The sequence below is a fragment of the Scomber japonicus genome, chromosome 8, assembly GCF_027409825.1.
Source record: "Scomber japonicus isolate fScoJap1 chromosome 8, fScoJap1.pri, whole genome shotgun sequence".
NCBI lineage: Eukaryota > Metazoa > Chordata > Actinopteri > Scombriformes > Scombridae > Scomber > Scomber japonicus.
The window spans coordinates 9,429,673-9,446,854 of record NC_070585.1 but is presented as its reverse complement, the minus strand read 5'-3'; the positions used below and the strand labels follow the sequence as shown (position 1 = coordinate 9,446,854).

General features: G+C 42.7%; 1 protein-coding gene across 1 annotated transcript in view; it reads left to right on the top strand.

Annotated features, from left to right (window-relative positions):
• Nucleotides 1-17,182, top strand: part of gpc3 (glypican 3) — a 107,108-nt gene that overhangs the window by 67,048 nt on the left and 22,878 nt on the right. The window contains exons 4-6 of the mRNA XM_053324365.1: nucleotides 5,365-5,507; nucleotides 6,040-6,165; nucleotides 10,321-10,432. Coding sequence (XP_053180340.1) covers nucleotides 5,365-5,507; nucleotides 6,040-6,165; nucleotides 10,321-10,432 — 381 coding nt within the window. The remainder of the gene's footprint in view (nucleotides 1-5,364; nucleotides 5,508-6,039; nucleotides 6,166-10,320; nucleotides 10,433-17,182) is intronic.

Below are 17,182 nucleotides of genomic sequence, written 5' to 3'. Positions count from 1 at the left end.
TATTAATAATTTCTTTGTGATCAAGATGAATGTATAATATGTATAATCATGCATTAGGAGTGTCGGGATCCACGTGGATTTCCATTGATCTGTTTGGAGTTTATCTTTACACTGTAATAAGCAGAGCGCCACATGGAACCCGAGATGCAGGTGTGCAAGTGTATGCACATGTGGACCTCAAAGTGTATGTATGTGTGTGTGAGTGCTGTATTACTGGCCGTCAGCATCTCTCTCTCTCTTCAGCGAGGCAGGCTGCTCAGTGCAGATAAAAGTGTACAGATAATGTATTTCAGAGCGCTCACGCTGAGCCAGGCTTTATCTGCAGACTCTCCTGTTGGTTGTGTTAGTCCAGCCCTGGGTGATATTAATACCCCACTAATGAGCCCCTTCCTTGAAGAATCTAGAAACAATCGGCAAGGGTGGAGTGGGGTGGGGGAAGGTTGGGAGAGTTGGGGGGGGGGGGGGGGCGCGTGCTGAATCAGTCTCTCCCCTGTGCCACGACTCCCCTACGGCTTCCCGGGAACACACAAACAAAAAGAGGAACACAGCTCCAATCACATTAATCATGGCCTGTGGGAGCAACGGCGCTCGCTCCAGGCGCAGGAGGACAGGGAGAATTACATGAGAGGAAGATGTGGAGGGAGAGAATGGGCTGGCAGAGACAATGGCCTGAAGTGTGTGTGTGTGTGTGTGTGTGTGTGTGTGTGTGTGTGTGTGTGTGTGTGTGTGTGTGTGCCATTCACCCTAAGTACACAGTAGGGGAGCATTACTGGAGTTATCTAGTCAGGACTGTTGGGTATTGGTAAATGCCTAGTGTAGGAGTTCTCAACCATCTGTGACTATCCGCACTGTGTGTGTGTGTGTGTGTGTGTGTGCGTGCGTGCGTGCGTGTGTGCGTGCGTGCATGCATGTGTGTTTGTATGTGTGTGTGTAGACTGTAGTGGCTATCACTGTATCCTTGGATTACAAAGCTGTATTGATTAACCCTGATGATTCTGTCTTACAGCTGATCAGCATTTCTGTGTTTCAACATGCATGCAATAAGCAAGTTGTGTCCTGAAAGCTAATGCTATTCCAGGCCAATAGGTGGCAGTATGTTACTGCTGCTATGCTACTTGATAAGAAAAAAAAGGAAGTATTGTAGTGTGTGGAGTTGTGAATGTGCACCCACAGTTAAGTTATATGGAATGTTATCCTGTGTCCAGTGCTTCTTTCAAAGCGTCTCATTACAAATACATAACAAAATTGGCAATAAGGATGGCTGTGGCTACTTCTCTTTTACCTACCACTTTCCTACAATGTCAAAGAGATCCTGCAATGCCATTTGAAACATGGCTGAAAATGTTGCACAACTACCTACTTATGATTGATATGGAAGGAGTCAAGTGGCCTGATACCCCAAAGCAAGCTGTACTGCTGCACAACGTTGGAACTGAAGTTGAACTGAAGAGGATTTTCATTACCTTAACTGAAACAGGAACCACCTACAAACACACTGTGACTGCTCACAGCACATTTGGTGCAGAAGGTAAATGTCATCACTGAGAAACAGGAGTTTCACGGAGCGCAGAGAGATGATGAAACTATTGCAGAGTACGTCTCTGTGCTACATGAGATGCTCGCATTGTGTGATTTTGGAAATACAGAGAAAGCCTGGAGTGGAAATGAACATTTGCCACTAGAAGATAAACTGACACTGGACAAGGCCATTCAGATTGCTTATCAAGGGGAATTGGCCATGTGCAAGTACTGGTGTGGTACAAAGACAAAAAAGCTCCAACAGTGTGGTACAGAAACAGACAAAAATGCTCCTGACAAATTCGACTAAATGCATGGCTACAAATTAAATATGCAAATTATGTCAAAAGACTGAGCACTTTGCAAAAATGTACAACTCAGATCAAAAACATGAGGAGAGAGAGGTTGTGATCCCTGAGCTGACTGTGCTATTTCTGCTGCCCCAGTAGAGAGGAAAATCATTTGCACTGCAGAATTAAGCACATCCCCTAATATGCAGCCATTCGAGATGTTAGTAGTGATCAGTCATCCAGTTCATGGTTATCCAAGGAGTGCTGAATTGCAACTGGATTTGGTTGTAGATACTTGAAGACATTTCACCTATCATCCGAGGCGCTTCTTCAGTTCTCACTGTTGGGGAGTCCCAGGTATTTATGCTCTGTAGAGTCATTATCAAGGTCATTGATATATCACTTTGTTTATTAGTAGTCATGGCTGTTGTAAAGACAGTTATCAAGAGTTGTTGTAGTCACCTTGTAAGGCAGCTGAATTCGCAAGATCACATAAGACTCCATCTTGTCACGCTTAAAGTTATGCATGTGGGTCCGAACCACCAGTGATTTCAGAACAATCACCGTTCTATAGTATAAGGATTACCATGGGATCTTGTGCTTTTGTGATCTTGCGAATCCAGCTGCCATGCGAGGTAGGATACAATAGTGCCATGATACAATGGGTGGTCGATACAATCTGCTAAGTATTTTTGTGTCCTCCATTTTCCAAACCAGACAACGTCTCAGATGGTTCTTTATAATAAACCAACTGGTGTGTCAGGTTACCTGAAGTCAGGTGTAAACAAAAGTCATTGGATTTGTCACATGAGGCCAAACGTGACTTTAAGGACAGCATTGTAGGTGGGGGATAAGTGGTGTCATAGACCCCCCCCCCTCTGTTGACGGACAGTCTCTCTAATTTGACATAGAAAGCCTACTTCACTCATCTGTCCCTTTTCTTTCAGGTGCAGGTAAACTGCTGGGTCTTGACTGGAAGAGTTGGGCCTCCTGTGTCTAACCATGATACATAATGTATTGGACAGCATACACTAGATTTCTTTTCTTATGTTTGGATGTGTGATTTTTTTGATGTTTCTAAGTTTCTGCCTTAGTGTGTTGTTGGGCTCGAAAAACACAGGGATGCAGTGTCTGTTGAAATTCCTCCTGAGTTTCTTAGAAACTTCAGACACATCGATGCATGAACTGCTTATTCTGAGAGGCAGTCACAGAATAGTGGTGCCAGAAAGGCTACTTTCCCACATGGTACACCTAGTGCATGAGAGCCTCCAAGGCATTGTCCATACAAAACAGAGACTTGTATTGGTGGCTTAAGATGAGTGCGTTATTGCCATCTGTGTGTTCTGTCAGCATAATAACAAGACAACAAGAATGGACCCTGGCAAAAGCTTGTACTAGACATTGTTGGCCCATACGAGACGCCTGTCCTGTAACTGCAAGTTTGCTATTACCATGGTACTATTCCAACTTGTCAGAGGCGTGCTTTTCTCCACAGTGATTAGCCTTACCAGATCTGTGTTTAGCCAAATGGGAAACCCCACAGCTGTGGTGACAGATAATGGCTCACAGCTAATCTCCTCTTTCCTGGAAGAACAAGATATCCAACACATCAGGACTACAATCTACCCTCCAGAAAGGAAATGGGGCCACAGAGAGGCTAAACAAGGTGTCAAAATAAAGCATCCTTACTGCACAGAGAGAGAAAGCTCTGTGGAAAGCTCATATGACTGAATTCCTTCAAGTCTATAGAGCTTCACCACATGTGACCATAGGGACATCACCCTTCCACATCATGTATGCAAAAAAGCTCACAGCTGCTCAGGATCATGAACCGAAAGACAGAGTTGCAAAGAAACAGTCACACATGAAAACATACACTGATGCCAAGAGACGTGCCAAGACTCCTAAAACTGCACCCAGGAATTCTAGTTCGCTTATGAAACCCTGCGCATGTCTAGAAAGTAAAGTCCAAGTTCAGTGAGCCTCTTTAAGTGACACAGCAGATCTTAGCATTCTAAGTCTGATGGGCAGACTGCTGCTCAAGACCTTCACTCTTCCAGCAGAAGAGCAGAAGCCTGCAGAGTCTGCTACAGATGACAGTGTACCAAATCCGAGCCAGCGAAATAGAAAACAGCCAGCTTAGATCTAATACTAAGTCACTTGAGAATACAAGAGGGATATATAGTGTGTTGCTGTAACAGTGTTCAAAGAAAAATGTTGGATAAATAAATATGTTCTGCTTATTGTTTTGGGTGAAGTTACATCCGGGTTATCACTACAGAAGATATTTATTTTCATTATGCTGTTGCCCCACTGTCTTTTAGTGAATGGGAAATGTTGTGTCCTCAAAGCTAATCATATTCCTGGCCAATATGTAAATGTTATACTGCTGGTTAATAATATTTTTAGGAAGTATTGCAGTGTGCTGAGTTGAGAAATGTGTGTGCCCACAGTGTATGTGTGTGTGTGTGTGTGTGTGTGTGTGTGTGTGTAGGTAATGAGTATATTATGTAGGAGTGCATGTTTATCATGTTAATGTTCTTAGGTGTGTTATGTGCAAATGAACAGTTGGATGAAATTATTCATTTTTATTTATACAGGGAAGTCTGTGTGTATGTGTGTGTCTGTGTGTATGTGTGTGTGTGTGCGTGTGCACCATGTAAACACTGACCTTGTCGGGACCAGTAGTCCTTACGGGGACCAAAGCCTGGTCCTAATGAATGGCATGTCTGAGGTTATAGCTAAGGTTAGGGTTTGGGTTAGGCTGTTTACAGTGAATGGAAGTCAATGCAATATTCTAATAAGGATAGCTGCGCAAACCTGTGTGTATGTGTGTGTGTGTGCACGTGGCCTCAGCTGCCACTATATAAAGATGTCCGGTGCTGCTCTATCGGGTCCCATCAGTATTCAGCAGCAGTGGTGCCAGCCTATTCACTTAAAGGGGAGCTGGGCACAATTAGCTGTTAACATTACATGGCAGAATTAAGCCTCGGCCAGTATCCCCGAGGGAAATTAAACCACCCGCAAATCATTAAACCACAAGCTAAACATTAACATCCATTTGCATTTTTATTGCACCTGAAAAGAATGTGCCAGGTCCATTATCTCTGAGAGACAGAGGGGGACTTCTTATTTATTATTGTTATGTGCGTCCCGCGTGGAAACACAATGGCATTTATATGGGGAAAGGAGCAAACGAAAGGCCTTGTTTTCAACACTCTCGTTTTGGATTGTTATGATTACAAATTCGAACAAGGCGGAAACGGCTGGCAGAGGATACAATGACTTGTTTGTTATGCAAATCCCTCCACTTTCATCCCTCCCAAAAATAAACAAATGCAAACTGATGACAATTTGCAGAATGGCTCAGCTGAGTAAGGCCGGGAGTTTGGCTGCTGATAGGTTCTCATTGCTATTAAGAGTTTGAATAAACAGGCTGAAGTCCAGGTACTGGGAGCAATGAAACATAAGTGGGGTGAAGAGGTTTATGGAGCAGGATGCCCTCAATCAATGCTGCTTGCTCATTTTCTCCTGTCCTCTCTCTCTCTCTCTGCAGGTGAGCGGGATGTGTGGACACACTCCTCAGCGGGTCTCTCGCTCCGTTGCATCCTCTCTTCCCCAGCCTCCTGCTGCCTCTGTAGCCCGCAACACCCAGCTCTCATCCTTGGATGCCGATGAGACTTTGGCGGGCCTCCGCAGGTGAGGAAATCAGAGACTGTAATCCAGGCTGAGACCCTTCCAGCTGATGAAGCAGCACTCCCTCTCCAGATCGCTACATTTGTCAGACAGACAAATATTGCTCCTGACACAGTGGACAGGTTTCCTTGTGACACTCAGTCTTTCTCCACTGAAGTGTTTTTAACACCCTTGATGCAGTAACAGGCTTAAATGAACAGTGTAATAATGCCCAGCGGGGCCGCTGGCCTCAGCAGCACAATGGCTAGATTAATGTCAATTAGGAATAGAGACACTGCTTATTCTAGCCTCTTTCACTCTGCCTCTCTGGAGGGGGATCTTATCGACTTGCTTTCACCGTTATCAAGCTGAACTCCTCTCGCATTTTATCTCTGCCTCTTCTTCTTTGTCTTTCCTTCTTTGTTTCTCTCCTCTGTTGGACTATTTATCTTGCTGTTTTCTCCCTGCTGATGTGTGCAATTCATATTAAGATGAACCAACGTATCATTCTTTGTCTGTCTCGGTGTTGAACCTTTCTTGTCTTTATCTACTTCAGGGAGTTCATATCCAGCCTGAAGAGGTTCGGCTCATTCTACAGCGGTCTTGGGGAGGCGCTGTGCAGCCGTGAACCTGCTCCAGCAAACCACTCCCTCTGCTGGAATGGGCAGGAAATGACAGACAGGTAAATCATGTGTTCCCTTTTGCTTGAATTTAAAGCGAGCCCTAAGTGCACCCTCAGACAAACATACACCATAGCACTTAATACAGTCAGCAACATGGTCCTCCTCAAGTTTATTGCCTTTCTAAATAATACAAATAGTGTCATCTGATTCTTAAATTTCCAATACTCCAGCAGCACATTTAGGAGGATGTAGGTGAGTTGAAGGGCAAGTTTGGCCTTAGCTGATGATCTTCACACAAGGCCCCCCCTTCTCCCTCCCCTCTCTGAGTGTGAGTGTAAATCTTGACTTTGGCTCTATGGGATGTTATTAATATCAGGCGTGCTTGTCACCTTCTTCTCGCTTAGTTAATTGCCATTTCGATCGTTCTCTCCTCCTTTATCCAACATCTCCTGTGCACCCTGCAGAACCTAATTTGGTTTTTGCAATATTTCACTTCACCCCTGTCCTTTGGCTCCACACATCATAACTTCTTCCTTTTCCGCCTGCGCCGTCAGCTGGTCCCAATTTCAATTTGGCTGTGGTAGTTATAGATATCCGGCCTCTCTCTCTCTCTCTCTCTCTCTCTTTCTTTTTTTTTCTTCTTTGTGAATTATGTGTGGAATTTAATCAATGCAGAAGCACACATTTTCAGACGAGAAGTGCTCCAGGTTAATGTTTTACCTCTTGTTCCAGTGGAAGGGTCCGAGAATAAATGTGGTTCTTTTTCCTCAAACCGCTGAAAGAGAGTCTGTCACAAAGATAGGAATGAAGCCACAGTCTGAGGAGGAGACATCAGGTTGGCAAGTGGGCAGAGCTTGTCCTGAGGGGATGATTACAAGCTGGACCAAACAGTGTGATAGGAATGCACAGGGAGGCAGGGGAAGGAGACAAAATGATAGAGAGATTACAATGTCTCGCGGCAAGCAATTCTTCATGTCATCTCCTAGGGCATATGCCTGCAAATTCACTCCAGCTACATTTTCACTGTGAGATTTGTTCTGGATCATCTTCCATTATCCTTCCAGATAGGACCCGCAACAGAGCTTGAACGTGGCATCCATTCTCATATTGTCTCATGCAGATAAATTTAGATGCAGTGTGTGGGGGTAAGCGCTGGAGGGGTCGGGTACTGAATGTCTCTGATACTTGAGGAGTGATCTCCGAGCTAAATGTGGTGCTTTTTTATCAGGCGTGTTTACCATCCCAACTGGAAGCCAAGATCAGAGGAGCAACACTTTTCACCACATCAAAGAGCGTTACACTGATAACTGTGATAATAGATGTGATGCCGTGTCAACTCAAAACATCGAGTTTCCATTCCTCTTTTGGATCTAATGACACTGTAAACTCATGCGCGTGTGATAACTGATAAAAGATAAAATGATATGTCAACTTTAAACATTTGATTTAGGGAGCGTGCTGAAATTATTAGTGGGGGGGAGTCAGTGAGAAAAGGGGAGGGGTATGGTAAACTTTTGTTTTTGCTGAAGGTAGGGACGTTTTTGAGAAAGGAGAGAAGCGTCTTTTTTTTTCTTGACCTACATTTATATTTTATTTCATTTGTTTCCTTTTAAAATCCATTAAAGGTGCCATGTGTAAAGTTGAATGGCATCTAGTGGAATAGTAATGGAATATTATATTCATAAGTATGTTTTAAGCAGCATATAATCACCTAAAAATGAGAATTGTGATTTTGTTACCTTAGAATGAGCCATTTCTATCTATATATGGAGCGGGTCCTCTTCCATGGAGGCTGCTGTGTTTGTACAGTAGCCCAGAATGGACAAACCAAACAGTGGCTCTAGAAAGGGCCTTTTGCATTTACAAGTAAGTCTGTCTTAAAACAATAGTTGGGTGTCCATATGAACATTAAAATCAGTTTTGCTTTATGTAATTATTCATCTCCCAAGATCCCCTCCAAATGTGTTTGCAATGGAAGTGATGAGGAACAAAATCAGTCTGAGGAAGAATGTATTCAATTTTAATCTGAAACTATCTATCTATCTATCTATCTATCTATCTATCTATCTATCTATCTATCTATCTATCTATCTATCTATCTATCCATCCATTACAAAGAGAAACCTACCACCTCAATAATTTTCATACAGTCCCTTCTGGCTCTTGTTATACATTATAAATGTGATTCTTTTGTTGTTGCTCAACATGACATGCTGTCAGAACAACTATAGTGTATTAACAGTAACAACAACACTGTTTACACACCACAAACCCTGACCTCTGACCCCCTGCCTGTTTGCTTGAAGGTGTGATCTATCAGTTGGTGTGAAAAAACATCAGACTCCATTATGTATTCTTCCAACACCTGCACTCCTGCGCCTCTTCCCCCTCTGGCGTTTATTCTGATATGAGAGGCGACCGTCTCATTCAGACCTGGACCTCATAGCAAAGTAATTGGTGTTAACTTAGATTAGGTTATCACCAGAGTAACGGATCTGATGGGCTCTGCTGGTAGGCGAATAATAGCACTGGAGAGATTGGATAACAAACGAAAAGCTGATAACTGAGACTATCTGAGGTGGGAAGAGTTTAATGGTGGTGCAGACTAAATTAAAGTACCAGCCAAAAGGGAATGCGAAGGTGTGTCCAAACTTTTGACTGGCGATGTTTGTATATGCAGCATTATCTGACCGGCATCTATCATGTGAAATACTAACCTGCCTCAGCTCCATATCCTTACTCGAACCCCTCCCACCCCGCCTTAATCCTCCTTCCCAGACCCATATTTCCTCTTTTCCAATCCTTAATGGATCACACATCTCTTTCCATTATTAATGTGATAATTAGCACTCCAGAGGGGGTGAGATCATGCCTAATAGGAAGAATAAATAACTGGGGAAATGTAATTTGAGTTTAATGAAAAGTCTGACTTATAGGGGAGCAGAAGACTGATAAATGGAGATGGCAGGTGAAAGGTGTGTCTATGTGTGTGTGTGTGTGTGTGTCAGAAATGAGAACACAGCATGACCTCATGCTTTGCACACACACACCCCCCGACTTTTTTCCAAGGCTCTTTTCTTTCTTACTAACCTTTTCTCTGAAAATCATTTCTTCACACTCCAGCCTTCATTTGTCCTTCATCTCTCCAACATTCGCGGCGGTATTGCAGATGGCATTTACAATGAAATATGACCTCTGCCCTCACCACCACTCATATCACTGGCGCCCGGGGGCAGATTTTTTTTTCTAAATCTTGAATTAAGTTGATCTAAACACACATGGTGAGGTACAAGCCCGGAGCTATGACACTGCGGTGAGTAAAGGGTTAATTCCTGGCATTGCCAAGAGCGGAGAAACACCTGCAGGAAAGTCTGAACATGAAAGAAACAACTGGAGAGAAATCTACCTTTCAGACTCACCAGCTCCTCCTCTTGATAACATACACAGACGTCAACAGACCAGCGTTTCCTCAGTTACGCATAGAGACATGTAAGCACCTGCCTGTTGGCTGGTTTCACCTAAATATACGCTCACCACTAAAGCAAGACAAAAGTCAGTCGCTGCTAATGTCCTCTCATTTTCTGCGGATATTAAAAAGCCACTAACCAATCACTTTAATGTGCATGGAGTTAATTACAAGCCAGAGTTTGCATAATAGTTCAACTCCTTTGAGGATGTTTTGACTCATGGCAGAACTCAAAATGGTAAAATATTTTATATCAACATGTAACTGTGTCTTTTTGTAGATTGGAAACAGGTGTTTGTGAGTTCATACATTAAGTATGAGATACTTTGAGTTCATATTGTGCTAAAGGCTGATGCTGAAACATTTTAAACATACGTCCAACAAATAATTTATTTCAGAGAACTATGCCGTCTCCAAAAAATAGTTTTATCTTTGAAACATCAAGAGTTAAAAAGAAGTTAATCCCTATTTAACTTTATAGACCGAATGTCTCCAGTGAGGGGAAAAGTTAGGTTGAGTTACAAATGGACTTTCCAGCTTCTCAGATCGACCCCTAATCTAAAAAGCAGAGGACCTGTCATTCATCTTATCAACACTAGATGGTGATAAATACTGTAGTTTGGAGAGATGGCACAGTTGGTCAGTTCATTATGTCTTCCACTCATGAAGCTACCCTTGAGCTCTCTGCAGGGAGTGAATCTCCTCTCAACAGTTCTGTTGAGTGAAATTCTTCTTCCTGTCCTGTCAGGTTTGCAGGTCCTGGCCTGAAGCGGGCGAACCCCGGCTCAGAGTCCCGAAGCAACAAGCCTCCTGAGCCAGTCATCAGCCAGATCATAGACAAACTCAAGCACATCAATCAGGTGAGTGTTTGCACATGTCTCATCTCTGGTAACTTTGTGAAATAAACTGTTCATCTGTGCAAACATGTCACTATCTCCTCTGGAAGTGTAAAGTTTTACCCCAAATTAGTTCTTTTTGGTTCAAAAAGATTTGAACGTTGATTCCCAAGCTGCTGCAAAACTCGCTCTGTGGCTCCTGTGCACAAGACAAGTAAAGAAATGAGGATGCCATGTGCTTGTCACATTTAAGTGACAGGTTCCTTGATTCCACAAGGAACCTGTTTTAAAGCTGATATCAAACCTTGCTCTTTTGAAACACACTGTTTACAGTAAACTTCTGAATAGACTTAATTTTGTGTTTTATCTACACCGCTCAAAAAACTCTTTTTACATGGCAACCAGAGTGGAACACTTCCTGAGTGCAATGAGGTTTGTTGTGACTAGGGTTAGGCGAAATGGACAAAATCAAATATCACAATATTTTTGACAAAATACCTTGATATCAATATTGTCACAATCATGTAGGGATGACTACTGGTGCTCAGCAATGTGAATAGAATGACTGTGTGTAAAGGCAAATAATAGAGCAGCTAGAACAGTCTGGTAAGTTTAGGAAATGACCTCACTTTATTGTAATGTAGCTTTTAAAACCAGGAAAAGACTTATCTACTTATTTACTTAAAACATTTATGCCATATCACAGTAACGATATCCAAAATCAAGATGATATCTCGTCTCATATCATGATATCAAAATAATATCAATATATTGCCCAGCCCGAGGTGTGACGGGCCAGAATTATGTCTTCCATTCACAGTAAGCCCCAGCTGTCATCAAGGCCAAAGCCCCATATTTTCCCTGTTGGTGTCACCATGGAAACCACCTTTTGGAGTGCGCTGCCTGAGCGTAGCGATGCTTGCATGTGGGCTCAAAGTCAGCCTCTGTAGGTAGATGTATCAGCCCACAGATCTGTCTGTATTTCCTGGTTGCTGGTTGTAACTCCTTGTAGCTGTCGACACATCAGATCGCCACAGATGCACTCCGTCTTCCAACGTCAAAGTGTGTTTGCGTGCATGTGTGCGTGTGTGTCTTAGTGAGGGCTGCAGGCCTGTCTCAGTGGATTACAATCCCTCTCTACTGTTTAAACAACCTGGGAGATCTAAGCGGTAAGTGTGGACTTTCCTTCACCCCCCCCCCCCCTCTGACAACCAGAGACCCTCAAGAAAAAAATACGCAGGGTTGTGGGTTGAGACTGTAATTTTCTCAATTACTTTTGCTGTACTACCTCATGCACGCTTAGTCCTGTTGTAAGCGAGAAGAGTGAGACTTCAGCATGAGTGTTGGAAGTTTCCTTACCCTCTGCCCTTTTTCTTCAAAATCCCCCACACATGATTCACTCCAGATCTGTCTCAGTGTTTCATCCAGGTTTGAAGGATAATTCCACTTTATAACTTCTCCTTCTATAAACATTGTTCTCATTTTGGAACTCAGTGACATTACTACAAACACAAAAAAGCATGAGCATACAGACATGTTGTAAACAAGCTAACTGTTAAGGTTAATTATCTAAACCACTTTATTTAGTGGGAAAACTACAATTTAACACCCACAAAATGTTTAATTGTACAAGTGTGTACACACATTTACAGTAAGTGGGGTGAGTCAAAGTAAAACTGGTAAGTTGGTCTTTAAACTGTAATGGATGTTTGGGTTATAATTCTACGCTTCATCATTTTTTCCTCTAAATACGTTCGACCTAACCTGTGAATCTCTTTAAAACCTGTTTGATCGCCCCATCGGACATCTTTTTAGTGATTCAATTAACTTTGTGAGTACAATGTTATTGCCACTGATATAAAACATGGTTTAAACTATGACAGTAAAACACAAGCCGTAATAAACCAGAATTATCGTTCAACCTTGAAAAAACAGGACATGTACACACGCACACTTTAATGTAATAAGCCTTTCAAAACTTCCTGCACTGACTGGGTCAAACATTTCTACCAATATGATTACAAGCAGAGCTGCTGCAGTCAGCGTGGACTGTTTACCATGTGGATCAGGTTCCTGATAGGCTTTTGATGAGATTTTGCAAGAAAATGCAGTTTGGTGAAATGACTGAGCTCACTGTGTTACAGACATTCAGACAATCCTTCAGAAACACGGACACATGCACTGACTTTCTGTGTGTGTGTGTGTGTGTGTGTGTGTGTGTGTGTGTGTGTGATCAGATGCTCTCAATAACACAAAACTAATTTCTCATCGGTTCCCACGTTGCGCTTGTGTCATGGTATACATATGAGCATTTATGTTTTTTTGATTCTGTTTACATAAACACCTGATATTTATGCATTATGACAATTCACATGGGAGCTTTTAATCCCATATCTGATGACCATACAACAGAGTCAAGCACATTTCTGCTTGAACTCTCAACTTCCCTTCAGATCTTGACTTCAATGGGCTGGATTAACATCTGACAAAAGACTCACTGCGCTTGATTGCATATTTCATGTGCAGTAAAACTGTTTATGACTCAAAGCAGCATTTTTTTTTCAGTTTGTGCAGAAATCAGATTACACAAATATTTTTACTACAAATCATCACTATGCTGGGGCGCACAAAATAACAGGAACACCCAACAGTGTGATGCAATCTAATACAAAAGTCTAGCAACTATACTCCCTTAGTGAAGTATACAATATACATTTTTGTTGAGCCAGAGAGTGGAACTTTCTGGACACTTTATAATAATATTAGCCATTTTTAGTCGGTTTGTCTGTTGATTCATCGCCTGGATCCATGCTGAAATATCTCAACAACTATTGGATGGATTACTACAAAATTTCCAACAGATATTCAGAATCCCCCAAAAATCTATCCAAACAACCTTCCCATCTACCAGATGGATTGGCACTATTTTGTACAGGCCATCATGGATCCCAGAGAATGTATCCTGATGACTTTGCTTCCATGATTTTGGGATCTATTGGACGTGTTGCTATGAAGTTTTGTGCAGACATTCATGTTTCCCTGAGACTGAATCCTACTAACTTTGGTGATCCTGACTTTTTGTCCTATGTCACTGTGATGTTTCCTTTTTTTGTTTTGTGTGGTACATCTTGACATTAGATTTGCCACAGTTATTCATGGTCCATATTGGATACATTGTAATTACTTGTCGCATCATCATTAGGTACAAATGTACAATTCCTGCATCACTTTTGATGACCAAATACGTGTGAAACTGTGTTATTATCTACTTTTAGGATGCTAACACTAAACTACTTGCTAAAAGTCATTGTGAGCATATTAGCATGCTGATGTTAGAGCTCAAAGGACTGCTGTACCTGAGTAAAGCCTCACAGGGCCGCTAACAGAACCACTAATAAAACTCTAGTCTTGTTGTATTAAGCATTCGCTGTTATTTTGTCTAACCGTTTGTATATCCAAATTTGTATTTCGGCCAATAGAAACACTTCATGTCATATTTGACCAAAGCGGCCTTAAACATGCTTTATAATCCTGCAAAATGTTTATTGACTATACACAGTATTTCATGGCCCAAGCGGCTCTGAGCCGGCATGCTGTAAACAACCTCTGAAGGCACTGGAGAAAGTGATGTTGTTTAGTTAAAAGCAGTTTTACAAGGTCTCCGCCTCTCTGGCAGTTGTAAGACCACCAGCTCTGGATTGCTGGGCTAAAAGCAAATGGACTAATTAACCATCTGATATGAGAGAGTAGGTCACAACTCACAGATAATTACTTTCATCTGCCCTGTTTATGCAGTGTGTATGAGGACAAGCCAACAATGAGATAGTATGTGTAATGTTCCTGGAAGTGAACCAGCACAGTGCCATGCTGATTAAAAACTGCAGTATTTCAGTCTCATGATGTTGTGCGTTGTCGTGTACAGTATGTTCTGAATTGCAGGCTGAATAATGTGTAGATTGTTGTCCTTTATATGCATTCAGATCCACATTCGGGACATGGGTCACTCACAGTCTGGTCTTTACAAGTCCTGTAAGGCTCTTTTATTCTGCTCACGGTTTCCAAGTGAATGAACATTATTCTCCTTTCGACTCAAACGCTGAACACAATCAATGGTTCTTCCAGCTTGTACTGACCCAGTTTCTTTCCACGAAACAGTCCCAGCCCCATAGTATGGGGGACTATGTCATAAAATATAGGGGCTACATTCTCCAAGAGTGAGGGGAACATGGGACCCCTCCAAAAAATCCACTTCCTTCCAACTTTAATCCCCCTGATGTTTCATTCCTCCACTCCTAACTGCTCCGTGACGATGGCCCTGTGAAATGCAACTATGCGGCGGAAATGTGTCATTTCTCACGTTGTCAGCGTTGATGAGAGTATCAGCAGATACAGAGACGGCCTGGCAGGGAGACCCTTGCCTTTGTGCCTCTGTGAGGCTAAACTAAACATCAGAAGAAAAAAAAAGTCTCCAAGCTGGTCGCCTCAGCTTATAAAACAACGTTTTCTCACGCCTTAAACAGCTGATGTCATGACTGAGCTGTAGCCAAGTTTAAAGTGAACTGTGCACTATAAATGGATGAAGAGAAATGGCTTTCTCCTTTGGTTATTGCTTCTCGACTTGGAATCTTTAAACAGTCCAGGACAGCGAGGAGCCATGGACATTTTTGTGCATGCTTACACTGTGTAACAAATTCCTGTGTGAGGTCCTGTCTGTGTGTTTGTGCCCTGTATATGGAGTATGTCAAAGCTGATAAAGACGAGTGCACATCACCACGCTTTGCTCGCCACTGACATGCCAGCCCGACTGCAATGCCAGTCCGAAGGGATTTTCTATTTGCTTAATGAGAAGTTCAGTGTAAGCGTGACAGTGGGTTAATGCTTTATTTTTGTGAATACTGGCCAAGTGTGTTCCCGGGTGGGGAGAAGTAGGAGTTTGTGGTCCTAAATTAGAATATATTATTTTGATGATGTGTTCTTGTTCTGCAGAGATGAGTTTGTTTTTTCGTAACATCTGTTTAACTTCCCAGAGTATCGGGTTTCTCCTCTGAACAACTAATCTCACAGGAGATGGTTGAGCTAGTGGCAAAATAGAGCAATTATGTGATTGGTCTTTGATTACAGAGCATTTCCCACTCATTTGTCAGATGAGTTTGCCATTTGGAGGGTCAGACCTTGTGGGATTATTCTGACAGCCTCTTCTTGGCTATATGACACTCTTTGGAGAGATACATTTGGAATACCATGGATATGAAAGACGTCTTTGTTGGAGAATGTTATGAATCCCTTTTGGCAAAATACAATTATTTCATCTTACATTGTCAAAACGGTTCTATCATTTGAAGATAAATAAAACACGTCTTTATATTGAAAGCTTTCCTTTTTTTAGCACCTTATTTGAATGTTTTATCTTTATTACTACCACCTCTATCTCTCATTGCCTGTCTTTCCATCTCCCCAGCTGTGCTGAGTTGTGTGTGACAGACTCCAGCTCTGTCGCCCTTCTTTCTTCCAACCCCCCCCCCCCTCCTTCTCCTCCTCTCTTAAACCCTAGATCCCCTCCTCTCCTCCCAGCTTCCCAGCCTAATTGAAGCCAGAACCTGGGAAAATCCTGCAGGTAGAACAGGAATCCAGGGTGGAAAATAAACCAGATCCCGAGCGCCACAAATTCCATCACGCAGTCTCACTTCCTCCGAGGCACCAGAGCCTGGGCAGCGTGCGCTCGACACCTCGCGCATGCTTGCACAGAACACTCTTTAATATATAACTCACTCACACACTTAAGGATGGACGGTTTTTACTGTGCACACTTACAGAAGTTAATCTTGTACAGACATAGTTTGTCATATAACCACAGTGGATACATTTCCAGCTCGTATACAGCAGTGACATATGAGCATACAGTTGGCTATAAAATAAAACACTTCAAATACCCTTTGAAATATGTGAACAAACACATTGCTGTGTGTGTAATCATTGCAGTCGAGATAAAATGAAAGCTGCTTCATAACTGGGCCAGCATGCGGTGGCCTCTTCCTACAGGGTGTGCTTACAATCAGACTAATAGACACCATGGGTGTCAGACTAGGCCTGCTGTTTTGTAAACTTACACTTGCTAACCTAGCCATTATACTCGCCCCAGTCAAAGAGGCTAACTTCTGTTTGATGTTATTTACTGAGGGTTTTTGAAGCGTTATTTAATATACCCCCTCAGGCCCTTCGTCCTCTCGCCCTCCTAGTTTTTATGTGTGTGAAGTATGACTGCTCTGGAAGCGGAGGAGGAAGGAGGGTTGTTATGCTGCTATATTTGTAAGCAGGTATAAGCCATGAGGGTTCTTTAAATGAAGTGTGACACCTGGTGTAAACCTCTGAGGAGCTGCAGGGCGTTTACAGCCAGAATCAGTATCCATGTTAGAGCAACACATGCATGTTATCCTTCTGTTTTTCAGAAGCTTTCTGACTCCATCCTAAGTTTAGGATTTGAGGAATTATGAGGAGTTATGGTTCTTTAACTTTAGGAATCTGACTATGAGATACCAACTCCCCCCTCACCTCCACATACACACTCACACACCCCTCTCCCACTCCAGCTTTCTCCCCTGCTGGCAGGGAGGTCAGACAGAGCATGTGAGGGCCCTTTTCCTCCCAATTAGTCTGCCTGCTAATGAGGCCCAACCATCCCTTCTACCACTGCCACCCATTCCTCCTTACCTCCATACCTCCACCTCTCCCTCCCCCAGCCTTGAGGCCCATGTCAGGGTTGCCTCTCTCTCTCCA